We start from the raw sequence: 11671 nt of genomic DNA on the forward strand, positions 1-11671 counted from the left end.
ACAGGTGGTCTCCATGCAGCTGTGGTATTTGGGCTTGGTTGGTGGGGGACTGGGGTCCCTTGGGATAAGCTGGGGTGGTGCCGGGCTGCCCCCCTCTGCGGGTAGCTTCCCAGCCCGGCCTTGCAGGCTGGTTGTGTGCCCTCCTCGTCTGTACCCTTGCTGATCATGGGGGCAGTCGGTCACCCCCTTGGGCACGGGCTGCGAGCAGACCTCGAGGGGAGACCCAGACTCCCGCCGGCGGCGCTGGCTGGGCACGGTGGGAGCAGCCTGGGAAAGGTGTGGCCCCACGCAGAATCACCGGCCGCGTGCCATCTGTGTGTGCCCCCCATCCAGCCTCCCTAGCCCGGCTGGGCGGGCGGCTCGCTCCCCTTGGCCAGGAGGCAGTGCCAGCCGGGGCGACAATTCGCTGGCGCTGTCGGGGCGAGCCCGTCCCCGGCCGAGCTGTTCGGGACAGCGTTGCCTGGCCAGGCCTTTCTTAGCCTCCCAGGCTCTGGGCAGACACGCTGCGCTCGCCCTTGGAGGGACTTGACATTGGTTCTTTCTTGCTCGGTCCCAGCGAAAAGGCGACGGCGGGGAAGGGGGGGGGTCGGCACAGCCCGGGGGCCAGGCCCCGGGCAGAGGCAGCACGTGGGGCCCCGCTGAGCGCTGGGAACCGGGCATCACCGCTCGCTGCCGTGCGGGGCGGAGCGGGGCCGGGGGCGGGGCGGGCTCCCGGGGGCGGAGGGGCGGGCGGAGCGGAGCCCAGCGCGCCGGGATGGAGGAGGCCGGCGGGGCCCGGCCCCGGGTGCTGGTGGTGGGCGCGGGGCTGGCGGGGCTGGGCGCTGCCCAGCGGCTCTGCGGCTCCCGGGCCTTGCCCCACGTGCGCCTGCTGGAGGCCACGGGCCGGGCCGGGGGGCGCGTCTGCTCGCAGCAATACGGTACCGGCCGCGCCCCACGGGGCAGGGGCTCTGCCTGGTTGGGGGGGGCTGTGCCTAGCGGGGGGACAGCAGGTTGAGTGGGGCAGTGCCTAACGGGGGGGGGTCTGTGCCTAGCGGGGGGGGGCAGCAGGCTGGGGGGGTCTGTGCCCAGCTGGGGGGGGTCTGTGCCTAGCGGGGGGGGGCAGCAGGCTGGGGGGCTGTGCCCAGCTGGGGGGGGTCTGTGCCTAGCGGGGGGGCAGCAGGCTGGGGGGGCAGTGCCCAGCTGGGGGGGGTCTGTGTGCCCAGTGGGGGGGGGGGTCTGTGCCCAGCTGGAGGCAGGATGTGCCCAGTTGGGGCACAGCAGGTTGGGTGGGGCTGTGCGAAGCTGGGGGGTCTGTGCCCAACTTGGAGGGCCGCAGGCGGCTGTGCCAGGCTGGGGGGCAGCAGGCTGGGGGGGCTGTGCCTAACTGGGGGGGGGGGCTGTGCCTAACTGGGGGGGGGGCTGTGCCAAGATGGGGGGCAGCAGGTTGGGTGGGTCTGTGCCAAGCTGGGAGGGTCTGTGCCTAGCTGGGGGGGGTGGCATGCTGGAGGGGTCTGTGCCAAGCTGCGGTGTTTGTGCCAGGCTGAGAGGTCTGTGCCAAGCTGGGGGGGGTCTGTGCCTAGCTGGGGGGCAGCAGGCTGGGGGGGGTCTGTGCCCAGCTGGAGGTGGGTGTACCCTGTTGGGGCACAGCAGGTTGGGTGGGGCTGTGCGAAGCTGGGGGGGCCTGTGCCCAACTTGGAGGGCCGCAGGCGGCTGTACCCAGCTGGGGGCAGCAGGCTGGGGGCGGCTGTGCCAGGCTGGGGGCAGTGTCCCCGTGGCATACAGCTCCCTCTTGGTTGCATCCCAGCGCCTGTCCCGGGGGGACAGGATTCTCCCTGGGTGTCTCTGTGCTCAGTGGGTGACCCTCTGCCCCCATATTCTGACTAGTGAGAACAACCCTCTGGCCGCGTCTTAGCCCTTCCCAGCCGGCCTGTGCCTGCTGCTGACCAGCGAGTGCAGCTGTGGGGGGCAGACCATCCCCCGGCTGCTCCTGTGGGTCTGTCAGAGGCCGGACGCTGGGCCCGCCTGGCAGTGCCCATGAGCTGTGCAATGTCCCCCTGCCGCCTAGGGAGCGAAGTGGTGGAGATGGGCGCCCACTGGATCCACGGGCCCTCCCAGGCCAACCCCGTCTTCCGGCTGGCATCCGAGTACGGCCTGCTGCCCGAGGAGGCCTTGTCGGAGGAGAACCAGCAGGTGGAGGTGGGCGGCCACCCCAACCTGCCTGCCGTGTTCTACTCCAGCGCGGGGCGCGTCCTCAGCCCGGAGCTGGTGGAAGAGGCGCAGACGCTGTTCGCCACCCTGCTGGACCAGTCACGCGAGTTCCTGCACGCGCCGCCGGCCCCCGTGCCCAGCGTGGGCGAGTATCTGCGGACGGAGATCGCCCGGCAGCTGGAGCAGTGGAGGGGCGATGCCGATGCCAAGCGGCTGACGCTGGCCGTCCTTAACACGTGCTTCAAGCTGGAGTGCTGCGTGAGCGGGACCCACAGCATGGACCTCGTGGCGCTGGGGCCCTTTGGGGAGTACACCATGCTCCCCGGCCTGGACTGCACCTTCCCTGGGTGAGTGAGTGGGCCCACCCGGGGCTGGCAGGCTTCGAGGGCGACCTGGCACGGCGGCTGCTCCTCCGCAGCAGAGTCCGGCAGGGTGGGAGAGCCGTCCATGCCCAGCTGCACCCTGCACTGCCCACCTTGTGCCTGCTGCAGCCATACCCACCGAACTGGTACTTTGGGGCTTTGTCAGCTGCACCCGCCCTCGCCAGCTCTGTGCTGGTCCCGCCGGCAGCAGCCCGCTGTGTGCCCCGCACAGAGGGAACCCAGCAGCCCTTCGCTCGCCCAGGCCAGCTGGAGCAGCCGGGGAGGGAGGGAACGGGGGTCAGGCTCCCCCCACGGAGCCAGACAGCTCTGGGGAAGACAGGGGGAAATTAAGGCCCAAGTTTGGGCGCTGGTCAGGGCCTCTCCTGGTTGGGAGGCAGTGGGCCTCGTGGGTGGGTCTGTCTGAGCTCGGGGAGGAGGCCGTGGACCCCAGCGAGCCCTGGGCTGATGTCCTGGCGCTGGGCCCTTTCTCTCCTGCAGTGGCTACGGAGGCCTCCCGGACTGCCTGCTGCGCTCCCTGCCCGAGGGGAGCGTGATGTTCCACAAGCCAGTGAGGGCGGTTCGCTGGGGCGGCTCCTACCAGGAGGAGGGCCACGAGGGGCGGCCGTTCCCGGTCCAGGTGGAGTGTGAGGACGGCGAGAGGTTCCTAGCAGATCACGTCGTCGTCACGGTGCCGCTAGGTCAGTGGTTCCCAATCTTTTGATCCTGGGGACCAGTAAACCCGTTCACAAGCTTTTTGGAGGACCTGGCGCATTTATTTGCATATTCATTAAGCAAATTATGAATATACAAAGACATTGTTTCTGGTCCTCCCAAAGCGCCCAGTGCCAACAGGAGCGGCCCGGTTGACTGCCCTTGGCAGTTTCCCAACCCCAAGGTATCTACTACACCCCCATTTGGGACCGGTAAGGTTAGAAGGTCTCTCTTAGGCCTTCCCGGTGTCTCGGCTCGTATGGGCCCTGGAGGTTGGGTGAGTAGCCCCGTGTCCTCTCCCCCAGTTGTGCCTGCGTTCATGGGTGAAACTGCAGGCTGCACCTGCCCCGGGACGTGTCGCTGGCCCTACCTGTCCAGCGGGTTGTTCCGCCCCCCTTCTGGCCCCAATCCCGGCTGCATCCAGCGCCGGGCGTTCTGCGTCGGTGCACCCGGCCTCCTCCCTGGGTCCTCGCCTCCGCCGGATCTAGCCCCACCGCCTGGCAGCATGCCTGGCAGAGATGCCGCGGCGGCCGGCTCTCCCAAGAATCATGCGTGACAATTTTTCTGAGGACCGGTATTTTTTTTCCTAAGGACCGGTACTGGGCCGTGGACCACACTTTGGGAAACACTGCGCTAGGTGACACGCCTCGCGCCTCCCTGGGAGGCAGGGGAACCGGACGCTGCTCCGTGGGCTGGCTGGGCCCGGCCCTGCCCTTCCTGTCTGCTGCTCACGGGAAGGGCAGCTCTGCCTGGGGGCATCAGGGTGGCATTGCCCCTCCTCCCAGCCTGAGCCCTGGTGAAACCCCATTGCTGGGCATTATGCCAAGGAGGAGGGAGCTCAGGTACCAGGCAGGCCCAAACCTCCAGTGTCTAAAGCCAGGGGGGAAAGCCCCTTGTGGGCATCTCTGCCTCCTGAAGAAGCCAAAGGGCTCATGCCAGAGGGTCCCTTCCAGCCAAGCAAATTGCACAGGCTGGGCAGGGCCTGAGGGCATCCCAGTACCCAGGCCCAGTAGGGGGAGAGGGGGATGGCAGGATAATTGGGGTCAGCCCTTGGGGGCTGAGGGAAAAGCCTTCCAGGCAGTCAGACTCGGGAGGCTTCCCATGGGAAGGGCACCAGATCCCCGCCCTGATGCTGGGCGAATCCAGTCAGTAACCCCCCAGCGGGTTCCCGCCTGGGCTGGGGGCAGACTGGGCGCTCCGGTGCAGCCCCCAGCCCAGAGACCCAGCGAGCAGGGGGGCGGAGACACGGCTGCCCCTGGAGATAGATAGCCTCGCTTTTGGAGGGCTCCTGCACTGTCCATCTCTGCCAGCTGGATCCTGCCTTCCGGGCCTGACCCTCACGGGTGATAGTGGACTCCAGCTGTGGGCTGCAGCAGCCCCTGCCAGGGCCCATGCCCTGTGCTGATAAGCTGCCTGTTGTATCAGCCCCCACCAAATGTGCCTTGGGGCTCTGCAGCCACACCTGCCTCGCCAGCTGTGGTCTGATACAGCCGGGGCGGTGCTGGCCCCCGAGGAGCAGCTGGGCAGCGCAGGGACGGAGTGCTCCCGGCCAACGGACCGCACACAGAACTGGCTTCCGGGGGAATTGGGTGGGCGTGACACTCGGCCAGCGCCAACACAAAGGGGTGCCGGCCCCTCTGCCTTGCCTCAGCCTCCCCGTGGCGACCGCGGGCTCTGGCAGGGGGTGAGGCTGCGACTGTAGCACCGGGGGGTGCTCATGCCATGCGAGAAGCCCAGGTGGTTCATGAAGAACAAGGTGTCGCAGCCGCCCGTCCGGATCGAGGGCCTGGCCGTGTTTGCGGCTCTGGGAGGCTGCTGGCTGTGGGGCAGGCCTGGTGCTCGGTGCTGTGTAAAAGTGTTTCCACCTGCTCTGTGGGAGGATGCTCTGTCTCAGCTGTGGGCGTGCAGGGCTGAGGACCCCTCTCCCCATCGCAGCTGCGCTCCCCCAGCTCTCTGCAGCAAAGAACCCCTCCTTTAGCGCTGTGCCAGGAGCAAAACGTGGCCCGAGCCCGTTGTCTGCCCCACGGCTGGGCCCCGGATTGACAGCGGCCTGCCCTGCCCCCAGCCACGTGGGGCGGGACTCGCTGCTGCCCATCTGGGGACAAAATCCAGCCTGCCCAGCGGAGTCTGATCCCGTCACCAGTGCAGGCGAAACTCTATCCCGGGCTGCTGCCTTCGGCTCCTCGGGGCCACAAAGGACCCTTTGTCGGCAGGGCGACAGGCGCTGCCAATGTTTCCCTGACCCCCTGGCTTCACCGCCCACGCCTGGGCAGCTGGCAGCACGTAGCCGTGGGCAGCCCTGTGCCAGGCGGCTCCGGCTTGGGAGGCAGCGGCAGGGAAGACAGGTGACCTCCTCTCCCTTTGTAGGGTTCCTTAAGGAGCATCACGAGACCTTTCTCCACCCGCCGCTGCCGCCCCGGAAAGCCGATGCCGTCCGACGCCTGGGCTTTGGGACGAACAACAAGATCTTCCTGGAGTTTGAGCAGCCCTTCTGGCCGGCGGACTGTCAGCTGATCGAGGCTGTCTGGGAGGACGAGTCTCCCCTGGCCGAGGCTGAGACCGACCTGCAGGCCGGCTGGTTCAGAAAACTGGTTGTCTTCGTGGTCCTCCAGCCACCAGAGCGGTAGGCGGGGGGCTGCGTTGGGACACGGGAACCGGCTTCTGGGGTACTCGGGGGTTAGAACATGCCTGGCGCCAGCTTTAGGGAACTAGGTCGTGGCAGCGTTGTGGCTTTTCTCACTCCACCAGCTCAGCCCCTTGAGAACTCGCATCTCTTGGGCCCCGCGGGTGGGGGCGGGGAGACTAGCTGTGCTCTTTTGGAAGGGGTGGAGGGCAGGATACCAGGAGACATATGCAGGGCAAACCGTAGCTTTGCCAGACCCTAGCAGTTGCCTTTGCTCTCTGCGGAGGTGGGGCCGCTGCTGTTTGCCTCCCCCACTCCGAGCAGCTCCCCGCTCTGGACTGAAGTTGTTCCCCTAATAGAAATGGCCTTTTCCTAGGTATGGACACATCCTCTGTGGCTTCCTTGCTGGGAAGGAATCGGAGTACATGGAGACCTTGAGTGATGCTGAAGTTCTCACAGTCTTGACGGACGTCATCCGGCGACTGACAGGTACCCCCTCTCCAGCAGGGCCTGGCCCAGGCGTGAGCTGTCCTGCACCTCGCTCTGCGCTCTTCAAGGGGCCAGCAGCCTGGGCCCCCGCTCGATTGGCCTTAAAGGGACCTGGTTTTCAGCAAGTGCCAGGCACCCCCAGTCCCCATCATCAGCCTCTTTGTGTTGACTCCAGCTGAGCCCTCCCCCAAGCTCTCGTCCCTTTTGCAAATGGAGGCCTTGAACCGGAAGCCGAGGGGTCTTCGCCATGGGCAGCAGAGCTGGGACCCCTGAGCAAGGTGGGGGAAGGCCAGCGCCAGGCTTTTGCAAGGGGCGGGGCGGAGGGCAGCCGACCCTCAACGCTGCCTGGACCCACTCCCTAGCCCTTAGCTCTTCCCGGAGCATGTGGCACAGCGCTCCGCCGGGCTCCAGACCCGGACAACTGTCCCTTCCTCTCCCCCATCGATGGGCCACCCACCCCGTGGGGAAGAGCTCACCCTCGAGGTGCCAGATTAGCCGCACTCGTCCAAGCGTGAGGCCCTGCCTCGGTTTGCAGAGCTGCCTGCCGGGCATGGAGTGGCGACCTGGCTCTTCGGCCCTGGCCTACTTTGGGAGTGATGCCTCCGCAGACGGCATCGTCCCTCTCCTTATCCGCTAGCACAGCCTCAGCACTGCGGGCGGGACCCCAAATTCCTCCCGGCATGCCCCTTCTCATCCTGCTCCGGTTGCCAGGGTGCCGGGTTGCTAGGGTGCCTCCCCTGTGCTCCGGTTGCTAGGGTGCGCCAGTTGCTAGGGTGCCTCCCCTGTGCTCCAGTTGTTAGGGTGCGCCAGTTGCTAGCGTGCCTCCCCTTCTCCGGTTGCTAGGGTGCCTCCCCTGCGCTCTGGTTGCTAGGGTGCCCGGTTGCTAGGGTGCCTCCCCCGCGCTCTGGTTGCCAGGGTGCCAGGTTGCTAGGATGCCTCCCCTGCATTCCAGTTGTTAGGGTGCCCCGGTTGCTAGGGTGCCTCCCCCTGTGCTCTCGTTGCTAAGGTGCCTCCCCCGTGCTCTGGTTGCTAGGGTGCGCCATTTGCTAGGGTGCCTGGTTGCTAGGGTGCCCGGTTGCTAGGGTGCCTCCCCCGCGCTCTGGTTGCTAGGGTGAGTGGCTGGACAGCCCTGCATGCCCGGTCCTAGCGCGGGTAGATGCTGGGCGCTCAGCTGCTGTTTGTGGTGCAGGGAACCCCGGCCTCGCCCCGCCGAAGAAGGTGCTGAGATCGCAGTGGCACAGTGCGCCCTACACCCGGGGCTCCTACAGTTACGTGGCCGTGGGCAGTTCGGGAGACGACATCGACGCGCTGGCTCAGCCCCTCCCCGAGGACGCCGCTGACCCTAGGGTAATGGCGCTGCTCGCCTTGAGCACAGCCGGAGCTCTGCGGAGGGGGCGGACCACGCCCCAGCTGCTGGCATTTGCCAGCTTTGAGCCCAGCTAGATGCCTGGACGGTGGCGAGCGTGCCAAGGGCAGTGGGGTGGGGAACTTGGCATGGAAATGCCATGGGGATCCGCTGCTTCGGGAAGCCCCGCTTTTCGATGGCTTAACCAGAAGGTCGTGGAGCTGGGTCTCCCCCGGCCGTAGTGCAGCCACTGGGCGTGGGGGTCCCGCAGCAAAGCCCTAATGGTGTGTACTCCTGTGTCTGCCCCTCCCGCTGCAGCCGCTGCAGGTGCTCTTTGCCGGAGAAGCCACGCACCGGACTTTCTACTCCACCACGCACGGGGCCCTGCTGTCGGGCTGGCGAGAGGCCGACCGTCTGCTCGGCCTGTACGACCCGTCCGAATCCCACCAGCACAAGCCTCGGCTCTGAGGCCGCCTGCTCGCTTCTCCCTGCTGCCGGGAGGTGGCGGCTTCCCGTCTCCAGCTCATCCCTCGACCTCCAGTTCCCTCGGGCCCTTGCCGTGGCCAGGCGAAGGGGTTAGTGTCTCTAGCCGGCTCGCTCGCTCTTCAGGGCTTGTGTCTCATCGCCCTGGGATCAGACTAACGGCAGATTTGGACCCAGCTCTAGGAGCTTTGGCGCCCACTCGGACAGCGGGGAGTGGGGCATGGAAAGGCCACCTGGCTATGCAATGGAGGGCTCAGTCATAACGAGTAAACCTCTGTCCTTAGGGCTTTGTGCGTCCAGTTTGTCTTCCCTGCCTGCTCCTGAGAGGAACGAGGTAGCCAGCACACTCCTGAGACAGGCCGCGTCAATGTAGCCCCAGACACACTTGCGACAGGCAGTGTAATTGTGTGACCCACGCGCCAGGCCCCAACCCCAGACACTCCTGAGACAGGCGGTGTGTGACCCACGCGCCAGGCCCCAACCCCAGCCGTTCCTGAGACAGGCAGTGTAATTGTGTGACCCACGTACCAGGCCCCAACCCCAGCCGCTCCTGAGACAGGCGGTGTAATTGTATGACCCACACACCCTGCTACAAGCACTGGACAGGGGCTTGATGCCTACTCAGGCCATAAGGGACAGTCCCATCGCGAGGAGGGGGGGTTGGTCCATGGAAGGGCTGCAGGAAAACTGCCAGCAGAACTTGGAGAGGACAAAAAGTGAGAGGCCCCTTGCCTGCCTGGGCTGGGGGGGCGGGTGTCAGTGTCCCAAAGGCCCGGTGGCCCTGTGCGGGCAGGAATGAGCTGTGTGCTCTGCCTCTCAGCCACCAGCACCGCATCCAGGCAGTACAGCCCAAGGGAAACCAAGGGGCAGCCGTCTCTGCTGGCCATAGCGCGAGTTCTCTGGTGTCCAGGGGTTTGTTCGCAGGATGGGCGGCTCCGACAGGGAGAGGAGCAGGGTCACCACAGCGCACTTGGCTCCTGGTGCCCAAAGGCCTGGAACGTGCTGCTCTTCGGGGCCCGAGCGTCTCCTGCTGGCAGCAGGAGACGCCCGCACCCGTCTACCCGCACGTCCTGAGCAGCGAGCAGTCTGGCCTCAGCTTGCCTGGCTCCAGGCAAAGACCAATTCCAGGTTAGCCTTCCTCCGAACACAGCTGCTAACTCAACCTCCCACTTGCCCTGACTCCATAACCTTGGCATTCCTGGTGCTCTCAGCCCATCTCTTCTAGCTCACATCAGTCCAGCTGTGAGCTAGAAGAGATGGGCTGAGAGCACCAGGAATGCCAAGGTTATGGAGTCAGGGCAAGTGGGAGGTTGAGTTAGCAGGGACAGACATGCAGCTGTGGGTGGGGGCTCTTCTCTGCCTGGAGAGTTGGTGTCCAGCAGCTTCCATCAGCAGAGGCATGGAAAAGGCGTGGGGCGGAGTCACTCGTAGTCAGCGGGGGTTATTCCCAGCCTGATCCCAGGCGCTGAGGCTCCCAGGAGCACGGAGGGAGAGGAGAAGCGAGTGGTGGGACTCCACAGGGGTTGGGGCCCTGCAGTCCCCTCTGGTGCTATCGAAGCAGCTCTCGCTTCGGAGGGACAGCAGGGAAAGGAGATTGTTGGTGTGAGGAGCAGGAGAGTGACTCTGTTGGGACGATCTAGGACAGAAGGAGGGAGCTGATTCCTTGTGCTTCCACGAGAGATGCGTGAGCTGGGCACGTGGCAACGGGAAGGACGGAGGGTTTGAAGTGAGTGGGGGATGGGGCCACCAGCCTGGCTCTGTGGTACTGTTCCATCCAGAACAACCCCAGGAACCCTTCCATCCCACAGCCATGGCCCTGTTCCTCAGCTGGGAACACCAATGACCTCCTGTCCCTACCCACAACACCGCCAGCTGGGCGTGCTCCACCACCAGCAGCCCGAGGACGACAGAGGGTCTGCTACAAACGGCCCAGGCAGTAAATCACTGCAAAGGGGTGCCCCCTGTCCAGCTTGCTAGGCAGAGCCCCTTGTGGTTGGAACGCAATGGACCCTCTGGGGCTGTCACCCGTAACGTAGAAATGAGCAGTGCCAGGCGTGAGAATCCAGCAGAATGCTCGGTGATGGGCCAAGGCCGTCTGCAAGGGGGTGGGCCGTGTAAGGGGCAGGTTTCAGGCCAGTACTCTGAGCCCCAGTTCTTTGAAAACTAAGGCTGAACAAAGTGCCATGCTCTGCTCCCCTCCTGTACAGCAGGAAGAGGTGTTACACCAGAGGTTTTCAAATTGGGGAGTGAGGAATGTATTCTTGGGGGAGGGAGCATGAGAAACTTTAAGGGAAAAACATTCAGAGCTGGGCAGCTGGAGAGCGCTGGCTGTTAGCTGGGACTCAGAGTGGTGGGAAGCATGAATTAATACGCACACAAAGAAGGGAAGCGAGATTAAGTATGCGTGGGAACCACTCTCTCAGCAGTTTTCAGTAGCCCTACGGCACAAGCTCAGATCTCACATGCCCTGAAAGCTCCATCGTTTGAAAGACTGTGCATTTCCGCTGGCTGGAGAAATCTTACTGCGTAGCCATGTGTAGTAGGCATGCTTTTCTGCTTTCCCCTGTGTACAAGGCACTGGTAACTCGAACATTTCAGGAGGTATGCAGCAAAAATAATAGCAGAGACAGACAGCCCCAACGTCTCCAGACAAGACTACATGGTGGTTTCTGTTCTCACCCCGCTTCTGGGCACTCAGCACTCTCCAAACCTCATGCAGTTCTTTAGGCTTTCTTTCTGGCCAAGGGCAGTATTTTTTAAAAAAGCGTTTCCCTGTTTTTGAGTATCAGAGCAATGGATGAGGGAATGTATGCCCATTTAAAAAAAAAAATCTGGTTCTACGTGTTGAACTCTAGCTCAGTTAGGTAGGGTGAGTGTTGAAGGCACTATCTTTTGCTAGGGTAAAGTACAAATCCAGCAAAAAGCGAAGTTGATTCTGAAAGTGGTGCAGTCAGCATACTGTGTGTTCTTGACTTAGCTGATAAAGCACAAAGCTCAGAAAAGCAGCAGAGAGCATGCCCGAGAGAAGCCACCAAGGATAGCTGTTTGAGGGAGGTGGCTTTTGCTACCTAGCAAAAAGTAGAATGAAGGAACAGCAGTGAAGCTTAGTTCCTCCAAAAGGCTGTCAGCATCAGAGACTCCCATGCTCCCAGAAGCCTGGGACAAAGGAAATGCGTGCATTTGTCCCAAGTTTTCTGGGGATATGGTTAGGAACCGCCCCCTACTGAACACATGTCATGCCTGTTCTCTGCAGTCTCACAGGCCAAATGAAGCTCCCAACACTGCACACTTCCTACACTCTGTGCAGATGTTTGTGCCCACTGGATTTTCAGATGCAGGGCCTCCTATTGTGTGACTGGGAGGAGAAAGGGGAAGGGTGACCACACTGCAGAGGAGTCTGACCTATGGAAATCTCTGAGCCCCGCTCTCCCAGACTCTTCCATCTCTGCTGCACCAGTCAAAAGGATTCTG

At 63.9% G+C, this 11671-nt stretch overlaps 1 protein-coding gene across 2 annotated transcripts in view; it reads left to right on the forward strand.

Annotated features, from left to right (window-relative positions):
• The window catches only part of PAOX (polyamine oxidase), a 40430-nt gene extending 31943 nt beyond the window's left edge, over positions 1-8487 (forward strand). Inside the window, exons 1-7 of one of the 2 annotated variants that reach the window (XM_075934674.2) lie at positions 714-917; positions 2045-2534; positions 3048-3247; positions 5628-5883; positions 6260-6372; positions 7562-7719; positions 8036-8487. In XM_075934674.2, the coding sequence (XP_075790789.2) occupies positions 755-917; positions 2045-2534; positions 3048-3247; positions 5628-5883; positions 6260-6372; positions 7562-7719; positions 8036-8185 (1530 nt within the window). In that variant the 5' untranslated portion in view covers positions 714-754 and the 3' untranslated portion in view covers positions 8186-8487. Of the gene's footprint in view, positions 1-713; positions 918-2044; positions 2535-3047; positions 3248-5627; positions 5884-6259; positions 6373-7561; positions 7720-8035 lie in introns of those variants that run through there. The other variant, XM_075934675.2, reaches the window with a different exon arrangement.
• Positions 8488-11671: the final 3184 nt, after the last annotated feature.

The sequence above is a fragment of the Pelodiscus sinensis genome, chromosome 8 (assembly GCF_052426305.1).
Source record: "Pelodiscus sinensis isolate ZL-2025 chromosome 8, ASM5242630v1, whole genome shotgun sequence".
NCBI lineage: Eukaryota > Metazoa > Chordata > Testudines > Trionychidae > Pelodiscus > Pelodiscus sinensis.